Source organism: Rhincodon typus, chromosome 11 (genome assembly GCF_021869965.1).
Source record: "Rhincodon typus isolate 14 chromosome 11, sRhiTyp1.1, whole genome shotgun sequence".
NCBI lineage: Eukaryota > Metazoa > Chordata > Chondrichthyes > Orectolobiformes > Rhincodontidae > Rhincodon > Rhincodon typus.
Window position 1 is genome coordinate 53,472,314 of NC_063342.1, and position 27,974 is coordinate 53,500,287.

The 27,974-nt window shown below is 38.1% G+C and overlaps 1 protein-coding gene across 4 annotated transcripts in view; it reads right to left on the minus strand.

Annotated features, from left to right (window-relative positions):
* Positions 1-314: 314 nt before the first annotated feature.
* The window catches only part of dmd (dystrophin), a 1,291,331-nt gene continuing 1,263,671 nt past the window's right edge, over positions 315-27,974 (minus strand). For all 4 annotated transcript variants that reach the window (XM_048602828.1, XM_048602824.1, XM_048602825.1 and 1 more), the window contains 5 exons: positions 26,334-26,492; positions 25,336-25,579; positions 24,637-24,760; positions 14,781-14,873; positions 315-1,872 (listed from right to left, as the gene is read on the minus strand). In XM_048602828.1, coding sequence (XP_048458785.1) covers positions 1,775-1,872; positions 14,781-14,873; positions 24,637-24,760; positions 25,336-25,579; positions 26,334-26,492 — 718 coding nt within the window. In that variant the 3' untranslated portion in view covers positions 315-1,774. The remainder of the gene's footprint in view (positions 1,873-14,780; positions 14,874-24,636; positions 24,761-25,335; positions 25,580-26,333; positions 26,493-27,974) is intronic.

The window sequence follows — 27,974 nt, forward strand, 5'->3', positions numbered from 1 at the left end:
AGTGAGCACCTCTGACAGAGCAGCACTCCCTCAGTTCACCACTAGAGTATCTAGCCCAAATTTGGTACTCAGAAAGCAGGGGGCATTTGACCACACAACGTTCCAGAACAGTTCAAAGTTCATCACATTTCCTGGGAAGTAGACGGATAAATTATGAAGAATTGGTGAGTGGTGAAATCAACAACTTTCCAAGTATCACAATTGATTATAACCTGATTCATAAACCTTCACAGTTTTTTTAAGCAATTGTTCTCAAGACTGACACCAAAAAGCACGGGTTTTACTGCAATATGTAAATTAAAAACCAAAGTAAGTAATATAACTGCGTGCTTTATTTGTATACACAGTAAAGCAATATATAATACAATAGTAAGGCATATATTGTGTGGAACTTGGTACGTGATGATTATGCAGGAAAATATACTTTACAAAACAATTAGTATATGCATGTGAAGATGTTAATATAATGCATAATGCAATATATTATGATGATATTTGAATAACAAACAATACTGGTTAAAATGACTTAACATGCCATAGTGATATTTATGCACCAAGTTATACTGATTACTTTCATAGTCAAATACATTCAGGTCATACAAAGTGAACTCAAATGTTTCTTGTGATATTTTAAAGGTAACAGTAATTCATATTTTGCATCTGCTTTTTTCTGACTCACCCCCAAAAAACTAATATTCTATTTAATGAAATCAGAAGTGAGAACACAGTTGCTGCAAGCAAATACCTAGATTAGCAGCAACATTTGTAGTAAACTAACCTTTAGTTTGTACCTTATTTAAATGGATTAGAAAACTGATGATGTCTTAAAAAAGTTGGTTCAAGGTTGCTTTAGAAAGGTAATGCAACTGCAAACAACTACATATGCTCTCAAAAATTTCTGTTCAGTTATGGAGAGGCAATTTGTGTGATTTAATTTCGGAAGTCTACTGCAAGATTTAATGTATCTTTTAAGCATAATAGTTTCAAATGACAACTAAATTTGTGTTTAATCTGTTAAAATTTATCCAAAAACAAGAAAATGAGGTAGAAATAACATGATAATTAATGACTGTCCTTTGTAGATAAAATCTCTAAAACTGATCAAATTAGAGCTCTCCATTATATGATTGCAATGCTTAAGTGATTATGATTTCTTGGGAGATGTAGCAATTCAGTTCCACTGTTTCATTAAAAGAAAATGTGGCTTTGGGAATGAATGTCAGATAAAGAGTTTTGGTACTGCTATGTGCTACAATATTTTACTGATTAAGAAGAAAATAAAAGATCAACACTGATCATGAACATTTTGTTGATATGATTAGAGCTGTTATTTTGCAAAGACAAATGCATTAACTCTTACAATTTCAAAATTGTCTTCTTCTGGGGATGTGGGTTTATAAACAATAAAATTATGTATATTTTGTAAGAAAGCACCCTTTTAGTGAACAATCTTCATAATTGTTACAAATTTAACAATCCGAAACACGCTCCATAAAAAGAAATGGCAAGGTACGTAGCTACCAAGATTTTATATGTTTTCATTCTATTCTTTTGTACAATTGCATAGAACGGTAAAACCTGCCATTGTTAACAAAACAATAACAGACTTAGGAAACTACTGAAATCTACGATATATTACCACTACCTTTCACAAAAAAATAGATGTTTTCTTTTTTTAACTTGTAAACCTGTACGGTCCAATCCATTTTTTTTTATGAACATATAAAAACCATGCTTGACATCTGAAGCCAATGTTGTGATAAAGCACATCTGGTTACTCTGCTGTCTCGTCATCGGTCATGACCGTCACCAAGGTTTCCATTGCTCGGCCCAGGTCATCCACCATATGGAAGAGACTGCCTACATTGTTACCTGCAGAAAGTAAAGAGACAAAAGTCGGTCCACTTTGAAAAAGCCTTGCAGCAATTAACATCTACTTTACATCCACAGAGTTCAGGACAGGGGGCTGGAAACTCTTGATGAAGGGGTTATGTTTACAGAATGTCACATTAAGCAAGAGAGAAGCAGAATAGGGTACATTCAAAAGGCACTTTAGAAATCATGATGTCTTCTACAAGTAAGTTGATTTAAGGGGTTTCCAATAAAAATGATTCAATCCAATTTTGGTACTTTCGATGCATATGGACAAGGTAGCACTGACATTCACTCTCACAGTTTCATCTCTACAATGACGACTGGAGATGTTTGGTGAAAAATCAAAGACCCATTGTACTAGTGTAGGGTGGTCTGTAGATGAGAAAGCAAGAGATGACAGCATGATTTTTAATTTTTTATTAATTAGATAATTAGCTAAAAGGCGTTAGATTCAGAAAGGGTTAGAGAAATAAAAGACATTGTTTTCGTTTGATGACCTAATATGGCTATGATTCTATCGATCAAAAGTCAACACTGATGAAAACTTCATACACTGTTGAAAACTGTGCCGCCAGTTCCGTAGCACATCTGTAAGCTTTCTGTCAAAAGGCAGCATCCACTTCCGGGTGTGGTGTGGCAAACCAAGATCTCAGCTTCAATTCCCTTGTCTCAGTTAACTCATTTTAGCTGAAGTGTAATTGGAGGTTTAAACTTGACTGTCCCTGAACGAGGAAAAGCAGCATATCCTAGGGGTGTCATTTCAGATTGCTGTCCAGTAATTCTACTAGCATGTACTTGAGGAAGTCCTCCTTATGTTTTGTTGTCTGACAAAACTCAGATCTCTGGTTACATTTTCAGTCCAGACCTGAGTTGGATTAAAAATGAATATTTTTTGACTGTGATTACTTATCAGCTCAAAAAAGGGAACTGATGCATTTGGCATCTATTCGTACTCTAATAAAACTCGCCAAAATGCTTGGTGGGGTGTCCAAAGCTAAAACAAATTTGAGTTTTGATTGTTGTGAATGTGGCTGATAAAGGTCAAAATAAGAATACTATCTTCTCTCATTCTGCAGAGCTTTACATTCAAGGATTATATTCAAATAAACTGTTCCAGTGACAGTCGCAATTGATTTCATTATTACATGATAAGGCCTTGCTGCTAAATGCTGCAAAGGTAGTGATGACAGTCTTGCATACCATAAAAATAAGTGCTTCTCCTTCTGTTACAAAATGTCAAGATTTTGCAATTATTGCCTTAGTGAGTTGTCAAAAGACATGTTTGCAGTTTGAATGAAGACTAGCTTCATATTTTGTAAACATGGTTCTTGCTACATGTTCCATTTGACTTGCATTATTTCAAGCAAATTAAACTGAAGTTAAGCACATTAGTAACAGCTCTCTTTAAATATAGAAAGCATATATAGAAAGTCTACCGTTGAAAATTAAGTGGAAACATTTTATGTTCATTTCTTTCCAAGTCATTGAAGGAAATTCAATATTTCTTACAACATTTTTATAACTTAATTACCAATTAGATTGGCATGTCTTTCTTTAATGCAAGGAAGATTAAGAAGGATTAAATTTCAAGTTTAAAACAGGACTTAAACATTTGTTAGCCATGTAAACATAGCAAACATAGCAATCACAAAAGGACGATTTTTCTTTTGCTAACATGGAGTACAAGGCAACAAAAAGGAAGTATTAGAATATTCTGGTGCTGAGAATTAATGCTGCTTCACTTGGCAGTTGTGGTGAGAAGGAGCTTGTCCAACTCACTGATTTGCGTACAGACATACAATATCCCATTCCCAGGTTACTAGCTTGTCATTACAGTGAAGATTTTGCATATGACATCATTCAAACATTTGATATTAAATAACGAAACAAAGAAAATTAATCAGTCAAATCACATTTTAAAGATCCGTTTCACGACACGAAGCAGCAGCAAGAAGCAAAGTTTTACCATAAGCTATGGATACAAGGAGAATTTCGGCAAAAAATGGATCCTGATGCAAATTTGTCCTGTCAATTCTACTAAGTATGAACATTTTTTTAAAAAGTATAATTTTTAAATTTGCTTGCATCATTTCTGATACACCTGAATTTGTAACAGATCTTTTCTAGAAAGAAACGTATGGAGAATGGATTTACAGCTCACTGTTTCTTTTTCAACCAGGGGGCCTGTCAATGAAACTGATTTAATAATTAATTAATTCCTGGGGAATTTGTCCCACAGAGATGCCCACAATTCTTTGCTCCCAAACAATGAAACTCATTGTCAATTTTGTATCCTTGAAACTGCAATTCTCTCTTTAGGTTTTCCTGAACAGAAATGTTTAGTAAGAGGTAAAAGATTTATAGGATCTGACAAGAAGCCAGACAACAGAACAGATACTTTGTTTACTCCAGTACAAGTCAAAGAATAGTGGGTGGACCTCCAATGTGAGCTATAAAGTTCTTGTAACTGTTTGTCTTGACACGTAATAAGCTTAAAATCAAAATGGGTTTGTTCAGGCTGTGAGCTGTTTGAAAACTGTTGGTCACAGTTTGCTATTTTTTGATGCTGCCATTTATAGCTCTTCACATTCAGAATTACAAAGGCCAAACGCAAGCTTGTTTTGCATTGCACAATTAAACACATTACTGAAATTAATTTTACTTGTGATTTTTATGGCTATCAAGAGGAATCATCTTGTCAATGGATAACAACCTGTTATTTGTTTTGCATGTCACCTGAGGCAAATCTACAATATGGTGTGAGAGAGTGATGCAGGAGAGTCAACTCAAATCACCCAATTTTATAGCTTTGGTTTCCTATCATTGCCTATATACATCTCTCCCAGACATGTCAGTTGGCAGACATACATATCTCATAAAAAGACTACTTCTGTTTATTGCCAATCTTTTTCCAAATGAATAAAAATAAGTGAACAAGCTCCATGTAAACCTGAAATTTAGGTTGTTAAAGATAAAATCTTTATACTATACCACGCAACAAAAAGAAGACAGCTTGGTCAACTTTTGATTAGTTGCTATTATTTGCGAAGCATTTTTCAAAGCTGAATGCTGCATTGGTGGGCTAACAGTACAGGCCTGCATCCATTAGTATTGAACACTGATGCCATGCTTGAAACACACATAAATACACATCTACTGCACGCGTGCCAGTAACAAATGGAAGAAGCAGGCATGTCTATACAGTATTGCTCTGCTAGTGAGATCATCTCACCAACCTCTTTCGCTTGTTTTCCAGAGACATCCCTCTCTTAAGTGACAGGCAGAAAAGATGAATAGAAAAGAAAAAGAACCAACAGTGTAGATGAATGCACTATTCCATATTAACACAGAATTAAACACTTTCATGCAGGCAACTGAATATCAGAATGTTATCAAGAGTTCAACACTGTCGTAGATTAAGTGCACCATTATGGAACAGAAATGCATTAATTTAAACTTTCTACAGGCAGTATGGAAAAATCAATAAATATTGAGGGTGATTCAGTATCTATCATTCAGCAAACCACACAAATGAACTTTTAACATTTTATTTCAAGGACAGTATTTCCCAATATTTTAGCACCTCCTTGGCACTGAACTAAGATACCAGTGATGGATAAGGTGCAGAATTTGTTCAGACAGAGAGTAAGGTCTCCAGCTTCTCACTCGGCTGTCAATTCAACCAATTAAAACTTACAGCAACAACTGCGATGATAGGATATTTATAGAAACACATCTTTTATGAATACTTCTTTTCTCTCACATGTCTTTCAATCTGACTCTAGATCAACAGTCATAAGCTTTGCAATTGTACGATGAGGGAAAATTGCAAAGGAAATTTACGCCGAACCTAAAGCTTTTCATCGTCCATCAAGAGTAATCATTTCAACGTACCACTTAAAAGTGTTCAAGCATTGGAAACATGACATATTCTGTCATTATGAATGACTTTAAACACTCATGTCAAAGCTAATATTAATAATATAATGTCAATCCTTAAAATTTTGGATAAAATGCTGCCAATATTTGTATCGTGTGGACTGATTTGTCATATATGATGCACCAATTCATCCAGTGTCAGACACACTTCGAAAGTAATGTGCTTCTCTTTCAACATACCAATTTTATTGAAGCTGTCCAATCAAAATAGAACCAACATTCATTTTTTGCAGGAATGGAGTTCAATTTGCAATTTCTAAATCTCATTGCTGGGTACTCCATGAACTTCACATATACATAATATTGGTGTTCACTGCAGTTATAATCTCATTATCCAGTTAATAATTAGAAATATCTTTAAAGTAATAATTGGTACAACTAAAGCTGGATTCTGATGCTTTGGTTCTCAAGTGATTTAAGGTCGTGATATGACATGTAGATTTTATGAACTGAAAACTATAACTTATCAAATATGTAGCTAAATATCACAGAATTACATGTCTCAGCAAAAAACATTTCTGTTTATCAGGCTAAATGCCAAAAATGGTTCTGTAAATTTGACAAAATGCGCAACTTATCCAATTTTTGCAGTCATGTAATTGTAATATATACCGATAAATGCTTTCATCTACAAAAAGAAAATAGGTAATTTTGCAGGTCCTCTGACTCAATATGCCTTCAGCTCATAAATCACAAACTGACAATTAGCTTTGCTCTGCGTTATTGCTTTTGAACTCAATTGATACTAAAAACTTATCAAAGAATAAATTGCTGTAATAGGAAGAAAAACTACTTTGGACCGAATTCTCTATCTGATACATTACTAGTGCAATTGATACCTATCAGCAAAATCTAAGGAAGTAATCCACTTGTATATAAACCACTCCAGTTTCACTTGAAAGCCTGGATTGGATGGGGTATACATTGATTAATGCTGCCACCATTTGTAAGTGTAAAATGGAAGCAAAGGAAAATGATTTCACTGTAGGATAAGCTAAGATTCCTCCATATGAGTCCCACATATTCGGTGCCTGAGGTGCTCACCTGAAACAATATCTTCAACACATTAAGTAAAGACTGAAACACCTCATGAAGGCCTCCTTTTCAAAACTAGTTCCTGATGAGTAAATTACACATCAAACTTTACGTGCTTAGAATTCTCATGCAAGCCTTGAGGCTGCTAATGAAAGGCATATTAAGTATTGTTTTTCTCCAAATCCCATTCTATAGAAATAGTAAGAGCAGGACTGGACCCCAAGTCTACAAACACTGTAGGAACCTCCATACTATCACTGCAACTTGCTACAAACATCTCCCTTCTACTCAGTTTAGGGCTGTTACAGGGGTACAGGAGGCCTGAAAATGGTTTTCTCTATTTGTTGAAGCGTCTGTGTAGATATGACCAATTTGGGCAGCTCACCTGCAATATTCGTTGGAGGCCTTAAGATCACTTCTTGTCACTCCTCAGGCCCTTATTTAGAGCCTGAGCCCGAGCCCGAATATATGCTCAGATTAATTTCTATTCCATTGTTCTGAATTTCCTCCACCAGTAAATATGCTTCCTGTATACACAACTACTAGCAATCTCTTCAAATCAACAACAGCAGCAGTCATACTTCCTTAATGACAGTACTGCCACAACTTAAAGAAAACAATGTTATTAAGACTAATGATCAGACATTGATACAAGTGAAAGATATCAGTATCGTTTGGCATTTTTGTGATGAAAAGTTATTTAATTAAGCAAACAAGGAGTTGCAGATGGTCTCATTTTCAACAAGTATGTTACTTGTAAAAACATCTTAAGTATGCACCAGGAACTGATAACATTTCATGCAGTCACAGTACTCACTGAGCGGCGCACACACACACACGCAAAAACTCATTCTCTCAAAGAAGCACAAAGTAATAATCAAGGTCTTGTATAGACACGTGCAAATATGCCACCCGAAGGTTGCAGGAACAGCAACTCATATTCCGCTTCGGAACCCTGCAGCCCAATGGTATCAATGTGCATTTCACAACCTTCAAAATCTCCCCTCTCCCTACCGCATCCCAAAACCGGCCCAGCTTGTCCCCGCCTCCCTAACCTGTCCTTCCTCCCACCTATCCCCTCCTCCCACCTCAAGGCCCATCCCCATCTCCTACCTACTAACCTCATCCCGCCTCCTTGACCTGTCCGTCCTCCCTACCTCCCCACCTACACTCACCTTTACTGGCTCCATCCCCGCCTCTTTGACCTGTCTGTTTCCTCTCCACCTATCTTCTCCTCTATCCATCTTCTATCCGCCTCCCCTTCTCTCCCTATTTATTTCAGAACCCCCTTCCCCTCCCCCATTTCTGATGAAGGGTCTAGGCCCGAAGCGTCAGCCTTCCTGCTCCTATGATGCTGCTTGGCCTGCTGTGTTCATCCAGCTCTACACCTTGTTATCTCAGATTCTCCAGCATCTGCAGTTCCTACTATCTTAAATATACTTGCAACCATTTTTTAAAAACAGGGAATTATCTATAAATGGCAGAGCAATTGTATTTATCCCATATTTAACAACATGACACTTTTAAATCAAATAAAACATATACTAAATGGGCTATTTTAACATAAAGGTGTGCGTTTCATGACAGAAACTGAGCAGGCATTTTACGGAAAAAGATCATGTCCCCACATAGCCATAGCATTCACCATTAATCATTTATCTGGAAGTAACCTACATTGTGGCACTGGCTGCTCAGCATGGATCTAACAGCTGCCTAATTCATTCCACAACACAAGAACCAACATGAAGAACAGCAGACAATCCCTCTGGGGAAGCAGGGGCTGACTTCGTCCAGAAGTGTTATTCGTATCTGTTTATTTCAGATAAAACTGTCGTGCCACCACCCACCCTCCCCGTAAAGGAAATTAAAATGACATTAGGAACACCACACAGGCAATTGGATTTTAAAAAAAATCTGTTGTTCATAATGTTATACTTGTAAGAATGAATTAATTCTTAAACATTTGATGGTTTAATTTCATCTGCAAGTGCTCGTGGTTAACATTCTCGTGTAAAATTCCTTTTGTGCTATCTTAATGACTGTTTAATTATATATATTAATTTTATACAAAAATGTTAATCAGTATGCTAGCAATGAACGTGAAGCTTCTGAACATTTTGTTATGTTGCAGGGCTTCAGTTCAACTTCATGTTTCTGTGTGTGTGTGTGTGTGTGTGTGTGTGTGTGTGTGAGAGAGAGAGAGAGAGAGAGAGAGAGAGAGAGACAGAAGTTGGGAGTTTGGGTGGGAAAGCTGGTTTAGAAAAGCATTTGTATTTTTAACTAGTTGAGTTATATATTCGCAGTTTGTAATTGTTTACTGTGTGGTTGGAATCTACTTATTTGTGAGAAATCGTACTGCTTATAAAGTGTAAGAAACTTGGTCTGGGTTTTCTGTTAACCAAAGTTTATCAGACAAGTAAATTGGGGAAGTAAATCCCCTGTTAAATGACCAGCATAAGGAGCTCTTATAATTGCTGGAAAACACACAGTTTATAGTGTAGTAGCTAGCTACGAGGCTCAGGAGGATTCCAGTTTAATTTGTGTTTGCTGAGTCAGCTGATCTGAGATGGGCATTAGTGGGCAAGTATGTGTTACGATCACTTTGTATGGACAAGTAGCAGTGAGGCCAAAAAGCCACCAGATCTCATGCTTCAGGTTTACTTTCACCTATGTAAACTAGAAAAAGTCTTTGCATTCTTTTTATAAATCTGCATTGTTAACTATCTTCCGGACCATACAAAGACTGATCATTTGAGCAACTGGTTTAAAGAGCTCTGGAACCTCAACAAGCACCACTATCACGTCAATAATAATTATTACACTCAGATCTTGCTTGTTTTTATCATTTTCTATCTGAAATTTGCTGTAAAGTCATTTGACTTTTCATCCTAAAGTCTGCCATTCTTGACACTTTCCTTTTCCTCATATCCTCATAAGTCCCTGGAAAGTATGATTCAGAGAAAAGGGGTCAGTTTCCTCACACAAACTGATGATTCCCATTTATGTACTGTTAAAAATGTATATCTGACTCCTCCACTGCATCTGTGTTACCAGGACTGCCCATTCAACACCGAGTGTTGAATAAGCATTCACATCCTCCAAGCCAACATTGGGAAGACCAAAACCATTTTCTTTGAACCTCACCACAAACTCTCAACCCTTAGAAGAAATTCCTCCTTATCTCAGTCTTAAATTGGCACCTCTTTATTCTGAGACTATTCACTCTGGTCCTCGACTCTCCCATCCTGTCAGCATTTACCCTGTCAAGCCCCTTAAGAATCCGAGATATTCCAACGAGAACACAACTTATTCACCTGAACTCCAGTGAGTAAGGTTCCAACTTGTTTAGCTTTTGCACATAACACAATCCCTCCAGACTGGGGATCATCCTACTGAACTTGTCTGAGCTGCCTCCAATGAAATTATACCCTTCCTGTAATAAGGGGACTAAAACTACTCTCAGTACTCCAGATGTGGTCTCACCAGCTCCTTGTACAACTGCAGTAAGACTTCCTTACTCTGATACTCTAAATCCCTTGAAATAAAAGGCCAACATTCCATCAGTCCCCCTGATTACCTGCTGCACCCGTGTGCTGGGTCTGTGTTTCGTGTGCAAGTACCCCCAAGTTCCTTTGAGTTGCAGTTTTTTCTCAATTTAAATAATGCTCTCTTCTTTTGGTTCCCCCTTATCTTATGACTTAACCTTTTGTAAGTACCTTGTCGAACACCTTCCGGAAGTCCAAATACAACACATCAACTGGTTCCCTTCGACGTGCTCTGGTTGAGACTTCCTCGAAGAATCCAATCAATGCCAAATGCTACTTGCTGACCACGAATACCTCCATGTAAATTTCAGCTGAATCAAAATCTTGCTGTCTATATTTTGTCCCTTAGGGAACAAAATCTATCATCCTTACCTGATCAGGCCTACATGTGACTCTGGACTCTCAGTACTGTGGCTGACTCTTAACTGCTCTCTGGACAATTACGAATGGGCAAAAAATATCTGGCCAGACAGCAACGCCCACATCATGTGAATGAATATAAAAAAAATTAAGCTCAACCAATCAATACCTGTTTGTCTGCTCCAGATAGGTCTTCACGCAAACAACTTCAACTAACACCTTTAATGTGTCCTTCCCATTTGTTTTACTGTAATTTTATAGATCTTTAGCTCCATCTGTCTTGAGATGAATCCCAGTGCTTTGCACATTTTCATGACCACACTAACGTGCATCATTATCCCTTATGTCCCATTGTTCCTTCCTTTCATTTGGACCTTATTCGCATGGAGCAGCTGCCCTCCTTTTACATTACATCGTACTTAACTACATTAAAATGCACTTGTCAATTACCAATGCCCATTCTGCAACTTTATTGACATATTCTTGTAGTTTGTCAGATTAGTTATTCATGATGCCTTCTAATTTAATATGATATGCAAATTTTGAAACTGCACTTCTGATTCCCAAGTCCAATTTTTAAAAATAAGTAATAAATATGAGTTTTCAGTACCAATGTTGTGGAACATCAATTCCCATCCAATGCAAGTCTAAGTAATGATTTTTAAACTTAATTTTCTCCTTTTATTAGTATTCATCGTATCCACTTTGCAATTTGTCCCTGACAGTGCACACAGGCTTTTTGAAAATCCATATAAATTATCTTTCTGAAGCTGTGATGAAGGTAGCACTTAGTTCTAACAGAGTGCTTTAAATATTAAATATCTGGGGATTGCTCGCACCCTTGTCCCAGAACATCCTCTTTGAGGTAGACCACGGCCACGTTTACATTTTTAACCACGAATAGATCTCTAATGATGTCACTTATCAGGTATTAAAGGGAATATGGTTTTAAATTAAGATTACTTTTATTGGAACGGTTGTTGGAACAATTCCATGCTTTGTGAAAGAAGTGTCAATGTAGCACGTTCTATGTAGAATGTTTTATTTTTAATTTTAAAAAAATACACAATGGGACCAAAAAAAGGGAAAACAAAAAACAGAAAATACTGGAATTATTCTAAAATAAAAGAGGACACCAGGAAAGTAATAGAACATGATAGGGACCACTAGAATACAGACTGAGTGTGAATAGTCAGTGGACAGTGGAGCCAAGATGCCAAGAGGATGGAGGCAGACTGCACATTAGCAGAAGAGTAATTAGCAGGCAGTTTGAAGGCAGAGCCTAATTTATCATTTGAACTATTTACTCAAGGATAGCAGAGACTCAGATTAGACAGGCTGCAATTTGTCTGGGGCAGCCAGGAAAAACAGCACATTTGGAGTGTAAAGACACAGGGAGGGCACAGACTAGCGTAATAGTGAGGAGAGGGTGGCTGGGAGCAAACAGGTGAGCAGTTGTGTCCCCTTATCTAAGGAAGGATATGGTGGTGTTGGAGGAGTCCAGAGGTGGTTTTCAAGAAAGATCCCAGGGATGAAGGGCTTGTCATATGAGGTACAGTTGAGGACTCTGGGTCTGTATTCAGAGGATTTTAACTGTATAACACAGGAACGGGTCCTTTGGTCCACGATGTTGTGATGAATATGACGCCAAATTAAACTAATCCCTTCTGCATGCCCTTGGTCTATATCACTCCATTCCTTGCATATTCATGTGTTTATCTAAAAGTCCCTTAAATGCCCTGATCGTTTCTGCCTCCACTACCACCCCTGGCCTCCTACCACTCTGTGTAAAAACTAATCCCTCACATCTCCTTTGAACTTGCCCCCTCGCACCTGAAATGCATGCCCCCTAGTATTAGACACTTCAACTCGAGAAAAAATATTCTGTCAACCCTATCTATGCATCTTGTAATTTTATGGACTTCCATCAAGTCTACCCTCAGCATCTGCCATTCCAGAGAAAACAACCTGAGTTATTCTGGCCCCCCTTTACAGCTCATACCCTTTAATCCAAGCAGCATTCGGGTAAACCTCATCTGCACCCTCTGCAAAGCCTCCATATCCTTCCAGTAATGTGGCAACTGAGTTTAGAACAATGAGAAGGGATCTCGTTGAAACTGACTGAATACTGAGAGGCCTAGATAGAGTGGACGTGAAGATGATGTTTCCTCTATTAGGAGACACCAGGACCTGAGCGCACAGCCTCAGAATGAAGGGACGACCCTTTAGAACTGAGGAGGCATTTCTTCAGCCAGAGGGAGATTAATCTGCGGAATTTATTGCCGCAGAACGCTGGGGAGGCCAAGTCATTGAGTGTATTTAAGACATAGATAGATAGGTTCTTGATTAGCAAAGGGATCAAAGATTATGGAGAGAAGGCAGGAGAATGGTGTTGAGAAAACTGTCAGCCATGATAAAATAGTGGAAAAGATGCGATGGGCCAAATGGCCTAATTCTGCTCCCATATGGTCTCAGGGTGAAGCTGGTGCACAGATCTTATTTAAAATTAGTGGGAATGATAAAGACACATACAAAATTTACTAGGGCTTACTAACAGTAGTTTAAAACAAAAAATGCAGACAGAATGCAGAATCAAATTAGTAAAAGGAAATAAGCTTTGTGGACAAATCACCACACTACAAATTACAGTCTCTGCATAGGAATTGTGAACTCCATCTCGAATTTCGTACAATGTAACATAGGGAGGGAGCACATTAAAATGAGGTTTGGTGAGGGTAATTGTGTTGTAATAATTGTAGGTTACAACTGCATGTCACAATTATGATGACATTTAATTAGACACAGTCAAAGAAGTTGGTATCAATGAAACCAGTTATTTAGTATTGCATTCACATTATAAGCTGAGTGACACCCTGAAATAGTTTTCATTTTGAATAAAATTTAGACTTGAGACGTCAATCAACTGAGCAAACTCAGACTGACTCCGAAGCAAAACAGACAGATAGTGGGCTCATAAATCTGTGCATTTGTCAGAGTTCTCCTGCTCTGTGTTGGGCAGGAAAGAAGCTGACAGCCATGTGTATGGCACAGATTCACTTCCAACTAATATCTGAGACCCCGAGCAATTTTCTCTGATAAAACTGTGATGCATTGTGGCCCTCAATGATAGAGGCTACTTAACTTGGTATGGGACCATGACGGTGGCTTTTCTGGACTTTTTGCTTCAGTTACACAGGAAGATATGTCTAAGGCCGATCCAATTTTTTTGGTACAAACAAAACACAATTAGAGATTCAATGGAATTTAATAAATAGGTCTTGTTCAGAATACTCTGTATCTGAATGATACATTATATTCTACGAGCACATTCACAGATCTTTGTTTGCAGCAATCTAATATTGAGCACAAAAGGTTACAGCAAGAAGAGTCAGAATGTAAGAATTTTCAATAGCTTACAATAATTAAAAGAAAAACTATTACTTGTCATAATATCACCTTAATTAGAGCATAAAGAACAAAGTAAAAATTTGGTATTCTGTTATCATCGAATGAATCTAGCACAAATATTGTTTGTAATTTAAATTAATATTTCCACCTGATACTTATTCTTGGATTCTTCATCTAACAAGTAGTGTCAGCACAACTGATAATAAGAAGCTATAGTTAATTTATACCCCACCCTGGTCTCTGGCTTAGTGATTGTCAATTGGGCAGACTAGACTATACATCTCCTCATAACCACTCTACTTACTGGACTGACACTAATGGTAAAATTGGCATTTTCATAGGAAGTGTGCATTTCCTACAAGCATTCTGGGGGCGTTCACTAATGTGTGTTAAGGTACTAAGTGTTGACGGCATAATGGTGCAGGGGGACGTTCAGTACTATTTTGAAGATAAGAGAGCTGAGTTTACATTAGTGTGAAACGGAAGTAACTGGGTGTTTTCCTGACTTTTATTACTATTCTACCAACATTCTATGAGGTCAGTCACACTGAGGAATCTGAAATGTTGTTAGCTTTTGAGGCTCGTCAGCGGTACTGTCTGAATTTGCAATTTACTTACGTCGGGAGCTCGGAAAGGAATTGTTGAGTTGCTCCATCACTTCCTCCAATCCAGTACTTGTACTTTGGGGAGGACTGAGCAATTCATCCTCACCTGAAACAAGAGTCTGACTTTATTATATATACAATAACGTTTGGACCCAGTACCTCAGTACAAATAAATAAAAATCATGCGATATTCTTGACCCAGTCACACAATCTATATTTGACATGAATGCTTGCATTGCATTGCATGAGTTTATAACATGTATAAACATGAGTAAACAAGATTCCAAGGCAGCTGTAATACAGGAAAATCATCAGAAACATATAGCTTCAAGAACAAAATACCTAACTGGATACTCTAAAAGATACTGAATGTAGGAATCATTAAAAAGTAGGTGGGATTAGAAATTAATAATCTAATCATGGACTTAGTCTCAATGCACATCTCCACAGTTTAAGATGTCAATTAGGCCTTTGGATGATATTGCTGATTAATGATGTGTACAAGAAGGTGCATGTCTCTGTAACTAGATAATGTTACACGTCCTGTCATGTGCTGTTGAACCTCAGGCCTTACTATATACAAAATAACTTTCATCTGCAACTGGCATCACACAACCTCTACATAAAAGGTTAATTTTAATGCAAAATTTCTCAATATATTGAAAGAGATAACAGACAATTGCTAAATTTTAAGGCAGTTAGTTCCACATAACTTTAACAAACCCAGAGGGTGCAATGTGGGTAAGACTTGTTTAAAAAAATATCTTTCACAGTTTTAAAAAATGTAGCCTCCCCCATGCATTCCTTGAAGCTATTCAGTATTCTTTACGTATTTCTGTTGTAAGCAGCAAATACTCAAGTATAATGTAACAGACATAATATCTACTGATGGAAGATTGCTTAGGTGGAGCTTTTTGTTCAAATGTAGTATGTATCAAAAAAATACGCAGGCAGCAGGCAGAATCCAGAGAAAGAGATGGCACAGCAATTGAATGGCGATGAGAAACTTAAAACCAAAGATATTCACTTTGATTTTCTCAATTTTTCTGATCTATTGTTATAAGACTGGCATAAAATTCGTGGTAGGAACTGTAATAGACCACTGGCCCTTTGAATCTGCTCCACCATTCAACAAATTCATGACTGGTCTGGTCTGTTCGTGGTCACGCCTCCACTTTCACGTCTGCACCCTCTAACGCTTGACTCTCTTGTCTCATATATTGTCAAACCTTCAAACAGATTTTTAAAATCTACAGTTCACTTTCTTCTCAAACCTTAATAATTGCCCTTGTTTAGGGTTAAGACCCTACTTTCAGATTCAATGATGTATTTTTCAAACCTGAAGGATAATTCCATTATATTGTGGCCACTATTGCCTAGAGATTCTTTTATGACAAGATTATTAATTAGCTCTTTCTCATTTTAAAATACCAGATTTAAAAGAGCCTGGGCCCAAGTTGGTTCCTTAACATAATGCTGCAGTAAACAATCTCAAACACATTCCAGGGATTCCACCTTGACATAATTGGTGCTCATTAGATTCACCCAGTCTATATCTAGATTGAAATCACCCAAGATTACTACTATCCCTTTGTCATGTGCATCTCTAATTTTTTTGATTTATACAATACCCAGGATAACCATTATTCTCTGATATTTGATAAACCACTCCTACCAATGCTTAATACTTGTTGCTTTTTCTCAGCTCCATCCAAATACATTCAATATCCGTTCTTACGATTGGGATCCTCTCCAATGAAAACACTGATCCCATTCCTTATTTTTAGCACGACGCACCACCTTTTCTTTGTTGTCTATGCCTCCTAAATGCTGAACATTGTTTAATATTCAGTGCCCAGTCCTAGTCACCCTGCAGCCCTGTCTCTGTAATGGCAAACTAAACGACACCTTTTTACTTCTTCCAATGCCATCAATTCACCTATCTTGTTGCAAATGCCATGTGCATTCAGATAATGTTTTTAATTCTGCCCTTTTAATTTCATTCTGTAATTTGACCCTTTTTGAGTCTAGGAAATTTTTTCTGCTGCTTTCCACTCATATTTGCAGCTTTTCTTCTTTCCATAACCTGCTTCGTTTTTATTCTAACTGTGTTTCCTCAGAGGCTGTCCCTCCCTAACAAACAAGATTAATTCTATCTAGGAAATCTCCCAATGGGGACAGGAATCCCAGCCCTGCTAGCCTGTAATGTGTATTCCTTGCATAGGGCCCATTGTTTGAAGACCTCCCTTCTGCACCAGTTTTCCAGTTACATTTTCATTCACTTTATATTCCTATTTCTAATTCCCACACCAGCTGAGGTTACCATGAAGGACTTTCCTTCTCAACCTCTCCCCTCGCCTAAGGTGTGGTGATCCTCTGGTTAAACTACCACCAATTATCTCACTTTAACAAGAGAGCAGCCCTATGGTCCAGCAACATGATGGTGACTTTACCTTTACTCATTAGTATATGGCACTGGGTGCAATCCTGAGATTAACACCTCACAGGTCCTGCTTTTCAGTTTCTTACCTAGCTCCCAAAAGTCTACTTTCAGGATCTCAACTCCCTTTCTTTCTATGCTGTTGGTGTCAATCTGGACAATGACCTCTGGCTCTTCACTCTCTCCCACAAGAAAAACAACCACTCTGTAACATTCTTGGCTCAGACACCAGGAAGGCAACATACCAAAGGGAGGCAGTAGGTTAGAACTTGGACCGAACGTAAGTATCAGCAAAGAACAACCAAAGAAATTACCATGAGGGAAAAGTTAGTCCTATAACATGATTAGCAGTAGATTGGATGTGGGTGAGTTTTGAAAATAATGCTGCCAGATGGCATGTAACACATATGATGCCTCCTTTTTAAAGGAGGGTGAGAGGGAAGGCAGTGAGGAGCTGGGAACCTGTTGACTGTACTTCACTGCTTGGAAACTTCTTGGGCATTAGTTGAGATTAGTTATAAGGAGAGATAAAGACTACTCCTACTTCTGTCTGCATTGAGATGAGATGTCAATCAGTTACTTATCAGATAGTAATAATTCTCTGCACAGCCTTGTCCTGTCCTACCTTGGCAATCTCTTACAGGCTTACGTACTAAACGTGCCACCGTGTTGCTACTCATATCCTGCTCTTACTTTGGTGGCAACTTTCTCAGCTGCTACACACTCCTTCCTTAGATCTCTTTGTTTTGCTATTCATCTCCTATATTTAAATTCCAACTCAAAATCAAACTTTTTGACCATGCCTTCAACTTTGTACACTCAGCATCAGCAGTATCTCTGTTGGATGCAGTCTCACCAATGTTGGTCCAAGTCCCACTCCAGACACTCAAGAACCAAAATCTAGGCTGATGATCCAAAGCTCTCCTGCACTGCACTGTCATAGAGTCAGAGGTGTCATCTTTTGGATGAGATACTGAATAATGGTTTGCATTTGCAGTTGGGATATAAAAGGTTCCTGGTCCCTGGATTGAAGATGAGCGGGCGGTGAGTGCTTGCTACGAGTGAATTGGTTGCTATTTTCCACATGCTACTTCAAAAATAACTATATTGTGCTTTTGGATGTTCTGAGTTGTGAAAGCAACAATATAAACAAAAGGGATAGTAGGAACTGCCAATGCTGGAGTCTGAGATAACAAGGTGTGGAGCTGGAGGAACACAGCAGGCCAGACAGCATCAGAGGAGCAGGAAAGCAGACTTTTCGGGTCTGGTTTTCCGAAGAAGGGTCCAGGCCTGAAACGTCAGTTTTCCTGCTCCTCTGATGCTGCATGGCCTGTTGTATTCCTCCAGCTCCACGCCTTGTTATCTTAATATAAACACAATACTTTCTTTTATCCCCTGTTTGTTATTTTTCTGCTTGCAATCTTGAACAAAGTAAAATTATCTGAAGTGCTCTCCCTTCATGAGCTCTGCAGAAATTAACTGGAAGGTAGGGAGTAGTAAAAGGAATTATTATTGGAACAACCAACAGTACACTCCTTACTGGCAGTCAGGGAATATGAGAGTGCTCAGACATGTCTCTGTAAATCATGAGAGATTGGGGAAAGCCGGAATTGTTTTGATTTAAAATCTGCCTTAATTAATTCTTTTGTATCACTTATGTTCATAAGTACCACAAATACCATAAATTATGACTGCTCAACCTTGAATGCTGCAGAAAAAAAATCTTATATATACACTGGGATAGAGCTGAGGGAGCCTTAAACTGGGGATCAAAAATAATAAAGATGCAAGTTTTTGTTGTCTGAAACAAACTTCAAATCTACTTACTGCTTGATTTACACTGGAGTTGACTTGAAGTTTTAAGATACAATTATTCCAAGTCTTCAAACTTGAAACAAATTAAAAACTTAAAATTTATCCCCATAAAATTTAAGGTTAAGTAACAGTTTAAGGAAGATAAGTCAAAGCACAGAATTCCACTTTGCAAACAATAAACAACTAGATAAAATTTAGTGTACAATTAATTCACTTTATATTGAGTACCTTGGTAATTTATTTGAAGGGGTTTTGCACATGCAGAAACAAATTTTCTCATGAAGGTCAGTGATGCACTTTCAGTTTTGCTTAGTCTGCTATACACAGACAGTGTTATTAATACAAAAGAAAATGACAAATCGCCACCACAGAAATAATTAAAAATCTCATTTTCTTAAGAGTCAGTAAAAATTAATTTCTCTCGCTCAATGAACTTTAACACAAATTAAACATTAATTTTTCGTGCATTTGAATCTTGCGTCAATGGCAGAAAATGGAAGTTCTGAAGTTAGCTATCATCTCCCCCAAGGCACAGTTTCATTTTTGCGTGGGATTCCAGTAACATAATTTTGCATAATCCAGGTTTCAGTTTCAACACTAATAATATCTACTTCTTTTCTATTAACCAAATTATTCGAGGAAAAATTCATTTGACAGTTTGAAACCTTGTTCATGTAAGTCTAAGTATCAATTAATCACAATTAAAGGTATAAGTCTCTCGTTTCTGAACCAAGCTCTGACATCTGAATCACAGACCTGAATGAAATCTTTTCCTAGCTTTCAGTTGTTAGAAACATAAGCAGATATACTGAATATACCATTGCAACGTAGAGTATCATTAATTTTACAAATTCTCCCTGACAGAAGTAGTAATGAGCCAAAATTAATTGCTCATGCCCATTCTTTTACTGCATGCAGTCCTCCATTTCTATGTTAAGCCACACCTGTGAGTCTGTGTCGTTTTTCACCTTCCCTCAAACTTCATACTGATGTTTAACACATTTGTATTCCAGATAAAATTGGAAGCATGCACAAGTCATTGGCATCATGAAGCGGTTTGAAGATTTTGATCAAAGATCCACTTTAGCTTGTTTGGTTGAGGCAACATTTTTCAAGTACTCATCTCATTGCTGAAACTGTAATAATTTTCTGAACGAATTTTCTGTTGTGCAACCTGCACCAACCACTTAGTTCTAGCCAATATAAAACCCCATTAGTAAGTTGACATTTAAAAGCTTTCCAGTCTTATTAACAAACCATTTCTCCCAATCAATTTAACAAGGATAGTAAATATGAGGCTGCAGTGTAAATCCTATGAGGCTCAGTCGACTGAAAGACAATTTAGTGAAGTCTGCTCATAGGTCAGAATGTCCAATCCCCAGTACTTCCAATTTTCCAGTGAATCACCATCCCATTTCTGATCAGCGGTGTATTTCAGTGTCACAGAACACTGGATAATTGGAGCTTTGTTGGAAGTAACAGAAAGGTCGGGCTACAATAAACTCAGTGACAGAAGCACTCCCTAATGAGGTTTCAGGTCACTCAAAGCAGGAAGGTGCAGCAAGCCAATGCTATTGGCAATTTTGTAAATAGAGACCAAGCCATTTGTTTACCATGAAAGCTGGTTGTTGAAATAAGGTATTTCAAAGCCATCCTATAAGACAATGGCTATCCTGATTAAATGGTTTCTCGCTCTGTATTGCACAAACTCATGACTGGCCTGAAGTCCATCACTTGGTCCTGAAAAGTGCGCAGTCTACTGTATCTGAGGTTACCCTGCAAGTGATTTGGAGGAAGGCTTGCGCAAACAGTTGAAACCAGCTCTTTTATGTTGTTATTATGCAACAGGATCATGAGTGATGTTACCCACTAACAGGATGCTGCTATCAAAGCAAAAGGATGTTCTGCTTTTCACACAAATGATTAATGTGGTTTATGAATTTCAGTGCTGGGTGTGATGCCAAGTATTTAGGCTGCACATCCCCAAGACTGGCTGATCATATCAAACAGCATATCTCTTCAGCAGTTTACAGCAAACAAGGTGTTGACTGTACCCAACTACGCTGCACTTGCAAAACTCACAATACACTGTCCAACACTGGATGTGATTTCACAATTGGGTAACATTATCCTGAGTATTGTTGACAACCAACTTAAGATGGTCACAGTATAGCATATTTGAGAGTACTTGAAGCTACATATATGAATACACAAGGTTCTGAAATTCTCTATTCTACAGAAAGAACATGCACAGTGCCTGTTTTAATTCAACAAAATAGGTAACATACATTTTCTGATTCATTTCTCAGTGTAATGTCATGGGGAATCAGAGTCAACCTGCCTGGTTTAAAGTTTGAATAAAACCTGTTGTTAACTGTCAGTCATCATTAACTGGTTATCCATGGCAACATCTCTGCAAATCAAGAGTCCATTTGCCGACCAATCAGCACAATCCCCTTGTACGGGATAAACTTTGGTTTCCGGCTCAAAATTGCATTTCTTAGTAACAGCCGTGATGAATATAAAATGGAAAAGTTTGACAGATGTGTCTTTTTAGCAATACTCAAGTTCTGTACTACCAAACAATTATATCCTCCTTATTTAAAACTTCATTAAAATCAATGTCAAGCATAACATAGCATTTGCCCGAATCTTCATGGAAGTAGATTTGTTATAAATATCTAACGTGTTAGTCAAAGTGCAATGCAAGTTACAACATTTTTAAAACAGTACTTTTTGAGAATAAAAATGATTAACGAAGACACTTAAATTTCCTTACAATATTTCAGTATGTGCAACCTTAAAGTAATAAAAAAATGTGCAATCAGACAGAAGGTGATAGAGGCCACGTAAATGCTACTATGACACTAGCCAAATGTCCGTTCAAGGTGAGGGGTTTAAGGAGTGACTTAAAATGGAAGTAGAAGTGGAAAGAGAAGTTAGGGAGGGAAAGGCCTTCCTGAGCATCCAACAGCGGAGGGCTGAAAACTGCAGATGGCAAGAGGCCAGAATGGAGGACGGGACAGACCTTTGAGACTTGTAAGGCTGTAGGAAGTCACAGTGATAGGGAAAAGTAAGACTATAAAAGGGACTTCAACTCACAGATGAGAAACTTAAATTGGTAATATTGTCTGACAGAGAAGGTCAACAGGAGTGATGTATGAACAGGACTTCTGCAAATTAGAATTTGGGAGCCAGAATACATGAGATATAATGACATAAATCACATTGAACAGATCCTCAAGCACTTGCCTGAAGATGGTTTCTCAGACACAAGATCAGCAAACAGCATGGTTTGGTTTCAGCGCTTGCATGCAGAAAATCAGCCCTTTAAAACTATGCCAGATATTTGATTTATAAAGCAGTGCATATGATGAATCAGAGATTATAATTCCATTTTTACTGATAATGTTTTGCTGTAACTATCTTGCAAAAATCAAACTTTATTCTCTTGCCTCAAGATTAGAGAATTTCAGACCTCACAGGAAAAATTTCTTTCAGTCATCTAGACTGGCACTTTAGTGCTGCGTGATGACTGAAACTGCTTGCTTACACTGCTGATCAAGAACCCAAGGTACCAACGAAAGAGCAGGGCTCTCTCTCTTACTTCACTAAACTGATTGCCTAACCGTTATCAGTAAGGTGCTGTTATGCTACTACCTTAATACTACCCATGAACCATGCATCAGCAATTAAATTTAATTCATAATGGTTTGACTTTTTATATCGTGTCCTTCTCTTATATAAATTATACTCTTATATAAAGATTTGTTTAGCTATTTAATTTTGACAGTGTTGTCAGTACCTCCTATTAAAATCAGTGTCACGATGATTATTTAACACCATAAGTAAATAAATAGGGAATGCCTTTGACCTTTCTCTTAGTGAGTACAATGTTCATGTAACTGAAGTCCAGCCTATAAAATCAGCAGATTACAGCTAAGAATAACATAGCCATGTCAACAGTAATTTGGTCATTAAAAGCCACATCCCAGAAGTCAATAAGAATAATGAGTGTATGAATAAAGCAGCAAGATATAATGGAAACGATCATGAAATAAATTTAACAATTTTATACCCATTTTAATAATCTTTTATTCAAATGCTCCTCCTCTCTCAGTCAGAGCCAAATTGTTCATGTTGTTACACCTCACATGGGGTAACACGCTGGAAAACAAGTCCCTCTTTTTCTGGGGTCATCACAGCAATTAATTTATCAAAGTACACTCGGTCCCCAATTTACTTGTCTGATAAGCTTTGGTTAACAGAAAACCCAGACCAAGTTTTTTACATTTTATAAGCAGTATGATTTATCACAAATAAGTAGATTCCAACCACACAGTAAACAATTACAAACTATGAATATATAACTCAACTAGTTAAAAATACAAATGCTTTTCTAAACCAGCTTTCCCACCCAAACTCCCAACCTCACACACACACACACACACACAAAAACAGATATACAGGCTGAAAGATGCAAACAAAAATCATTGGCGTTCAGATACAGGGATAAAGGTGGAAACCACAATTCAATAGCACCAAAAGTTTTGCTCAGGCATCATTTTGCTTGCTAGGACTTTCTGTTTTTCAATATCTTTCCTCCAGATTCTCTTCACTTCTTCAAGGAAGGCACAAGCAATTAGTGCACTAACTGCAAAGTCTGAGTTATTGATAAAAGGACACAGCTTACGGCAACTAGTGGGAGAAAATAACTGGGTTTCTTTAGCTTCAGGTATTTCACTGGAAGAGAACAAGATGCACCACAACCCCTTCCAGAGGACTGAGTGCTTCACACTGTATTGTTCACACTCACAAGCTGTTCACAGGAACTAATCACAGAGTTGTTGTCATGCCAATAACATTTTGCATCCATGACTGGTTACACAACCCAAACCAATCAGCTACTTGTTGCTAGCCAAATCTCACTTTAAATACATTTTCTCTACTGCTTGTAAAGAAGCAGACTAAGCACAACCCACAATGGGTTTCAGTAATTTAAAGTACAGAAATTTCTTCCTCAGTTCTTTATAGTAAAACAGGCATTTCCCAAGTCAGTTCACAACTAAAAATAAAAGTAACATAAAAAGATACAGTCTTTGAAACATCTTAGACTTTATTGTGGTCAATGTCTCAATGTTCAGGATTCTGATCATATCCTGTTCTCCCTTTTAATTGGAAAAATCACAGTAAAACTTGTGATTTACACATACTGGTTTGATTCATCTTGTAAGCCCCGAAATGGAGCTGCAGCATGACCAGAATGTTCATTTCAAAGTATGACTGATTTATTATGAGCTTTCTTTCCACCAAGAGTACTCAGCTCAACGTAACTGAGAAGTGGGAAAAGTTGGTTGATGAGGGTAACAAAGCTTAAATGGTAGAAATCAACCTCAAGGCAGAAATGGTGGAATTACAATGGTCCATACATTTTTATTTTTAAAAGTCATTTCTTGTGCTAAACATGATATTTACAAAACGTAACATGTCTTCAAAATTATAGCATAGTAAACTTATGCACATTATAAATGAACAGAATATGTCTTGTGATCACAATGCTGTTTGAGCAATACTTTCTCTTTAAGTCATCGAGGTTGCATCAGTTAATTCTTACCCATTGTTCCTGAAGTCTGACTGCCAACTCCATGAAGTTGCACTGGCTGACTGCTGTCTGATCTTTGTGATGAAGTAGAAGGGGAGGAGACTGAAGTACCATTTACTCTAACCTCTGTCTGTGGCTGCAAACAGTAATGAGGAAGAAGGTTAAGACTTATTGGTCTGCATTCAGTTCATGGTTTGCAGATAAAACCATTATGTGAGATGACGTTAGGATTGATCCCTTATCATTCAATGGCAGCCTGAAACCAACTAGTCAAAGCGTCACAATCTGAGCACACTGAGACAACATTGACACTTCCACTGTAGCAAAGTGAAATCCTGTTGTTTCCCCTGAAGCATTTACAAAAACACAGCAAAAAAATACAATGTTACAAAAGCTCTGTAAGCATGGGATTGTAGAACAGTCTTCATGATCTTGGCAATCCACATTGAACCATCAAAAGTTGTTGTAAGTAGAGGTAAAACACTTTTGTCCTTGAGGCTCAGTCTGGCACTCAAGCTAAGAGTAGCCTTGTTACATCCTTTAGCGTCAGTTCCCTGCTTACCTCATAAGTTACGGCATGTTCTTGAGATAATGCAGATTAGAAGAAAATTACGAGATAACAAAGCAGCAATGAGCCCTGGAAAATGAGGTTGGTTACTTTGTTTTGTGACACCAGACAAGTTCTGCAAACACAGGTGTTTCTCTTCTTACCTGCTCCAGCAGCTGCCTCAGCCTGTGTAGCTGGGATTCCAACTGCTTGTTGTGATCTTCCAGGATCTGCATCCTGGCCTCAAGGCGACCTTTGTGCTGACGAAGCAGTTTGGCTTCGGCAATGAGCTCGGCATCCCTGGGACTTTGTGGTGAGATGGGCATCATTTCGGGAGGGGATGGCAAGGGGGACAGGCCCTTGCGATCATGCTGCTGCTTCAGCCTCTCATACTCAGACTGAAGGTTTCTAAAAACAAAACAGCACAAATTAAAACACCAGCATTATCGCGGTTGAGGGAGTATTTAAAAAAGCTGCTGTAATGTCTGTCCACATAAAGTCGATACATTAAACCAACAATCTCAGATATTCTTCATATTTAAAATGACAGAACTGTGAGCTCATGAGGTTTCTTATTGGACTACAGCTGAAGTTAGCTGGATGATAATCTCCTGTGACGACAACAGCATTGCAATGATGATCACACTAAGGGTTCTGAAATGAAACTTAAAAATACTGTGAACGTGGTATAAAAACGTGGGCTAACCACTGCACTGGAAGTGGAAGCAGCATTTCCAAAGAGGAAAGAGACTCCAAAACCTGAACAAAATCCATATTTTATGGGTCTCAACAAACACCGATTGGATCGACATTAAGTAGTCTTTTGAAATTACTTATGGGATATTACATATTTAATATTACATAATTAGATGTTTGACTTGGAAATATATCACCATTCCTTCACTGCCCTGGCTCAAAATCCTAGAATTCCCTCCCTAAGGGCATTGTGTGCACATGGACTGCAGCGGTTCAAGAAGGCAGTTCACCACCATCTTCTCAAGGCCATCTAGGAATGGGCAATAAATGCTGGCCCAGCAGCGATGCCCACATCCCACAAATGAATAAAGAAAAAGGGAGTTGGGCCAACCATGGGGGCAGAAGGCATCCTACTGAAGGATCAGGTATATCAGTGTACATCTGACTTGCTTGGTCACATTCTAACCTGTTTTCATCTTCTAGATCAGCTAGAATTCTTTCCAGTTCTCCTCGTTCTTCACTCTCCAATGAGATGAGAATTTGAGCAGGGCTCCGAGGCTGACTCAATGGTGACTCCTGGTTCAGACTCTGGCAGTAGTGCTGGATCAGCAAATGTTCATCATCTCTGCAACACGTTGCAAACAAAATACATCAGCTTGTGTTTGTATAAGACTAAGGCTCAGAAATAAACCCACTCCTTTTTCATATTTTTTTTCTTAGATTCCCTACAGTGTAGAAACAGGCCCTTTGGCCCAGCAAGTCCACACCGACCCTCAGAACATCCCACCCAGACCCATTCCCCTATAACCCACCTAACCTACACATGCCTGAACAATATGGGCAATTTAGCATGGCCAATTCACTTAGCCTGCACATCTTTGGACTGTGGGAGGAAACCCACGCAGACACGGGGAGAACGTGCAAACTCCACACAGATAGTCGCCCGAGGGTGGAATTGAACCTGGGTTCCTGGCACTGTGAGGCAGCAGTGCTAACCACTAAGCCACTGTGCCTCCCTTGACCCATTTGACTCTTATTTGACCCATTCCCATGGAATGCATTCATAAAACAATATGCCCACCAAATTAAAGGTCTACTGTTGTTCCAAGTTTCAGATAAAAAGTAATTTGTTCTATAACTGAAACATGCCAATGGTTATCCAAATTATAATCTTTGATTTTCATTCCTCTATTCTTTTTTCTTCTCATGGATGCTATGCCATTATGTGTTGAAAAAAGTGTGATAAGCCCATTCCCCTAATACTGTAAGGCAAAATAAAGGTTATCCCTCTGGACTAGCAATCTACAGGCTTATACTGGTGCTCCAGATTGGTGTTGAAATCTCACCATGGGGACAGGAGAATTTAATTCAAGTAATTAAATAAACCTGGAATAAAACGATTGTGGCAGTAATGGTGACGAGCAAACTACTGGTTTGTAGTATAAGTCCACTTAGCTCACTCATGGCCTTGAGATCTGCTGCCTTTATCTAATTTGGCTTATATTTGACCTGCAGCAATGGGGTTGACTATTAATTGCCCTTGGTGGCCAGGCAAAGCCAGTCAGTTGTACCAACCAGCTACAAAAAGACCAGCAAGTATTGAACTGGTTGGACAACTCAATTTTAACCAAGGCATCAGAATTAGACACGGTAAAAGGCACACTGGATTCAATGACTCTGTAAGATCCTCCTCACGAACATTTGGGAACTTACAGTGAAACTAGGAGACATCCAAAAGTTGGTCAATGGTTAAAACCCAAAAGTATGACTTTCAACCAAAATTCCTTGATATGTTTTGCCTTACTAGAATGAGAAACCCACCTTAAGTGGTGAGATTCTTGTATAGAGACAAAAAGGTGTGACCATGAGAATTTTCCACATTGATTCCAAGCCCTATAAACACTTATGGCATCAGGTAAAATAGGGACAAGGAAACATCCCACTGATTACCATCCATTATATTTCCTCTGCTAATAAACAAAACAAGTGTAGATTACAGAAAAGGCACCGAGTGTACAATGGGTGGGGGGCTTCTATGTCCATCGATGGGTGTGGCTTGGTAGAATCCCAAGTGCCAGGCAATGCTCAATTTCAAAAAAACAGAAAA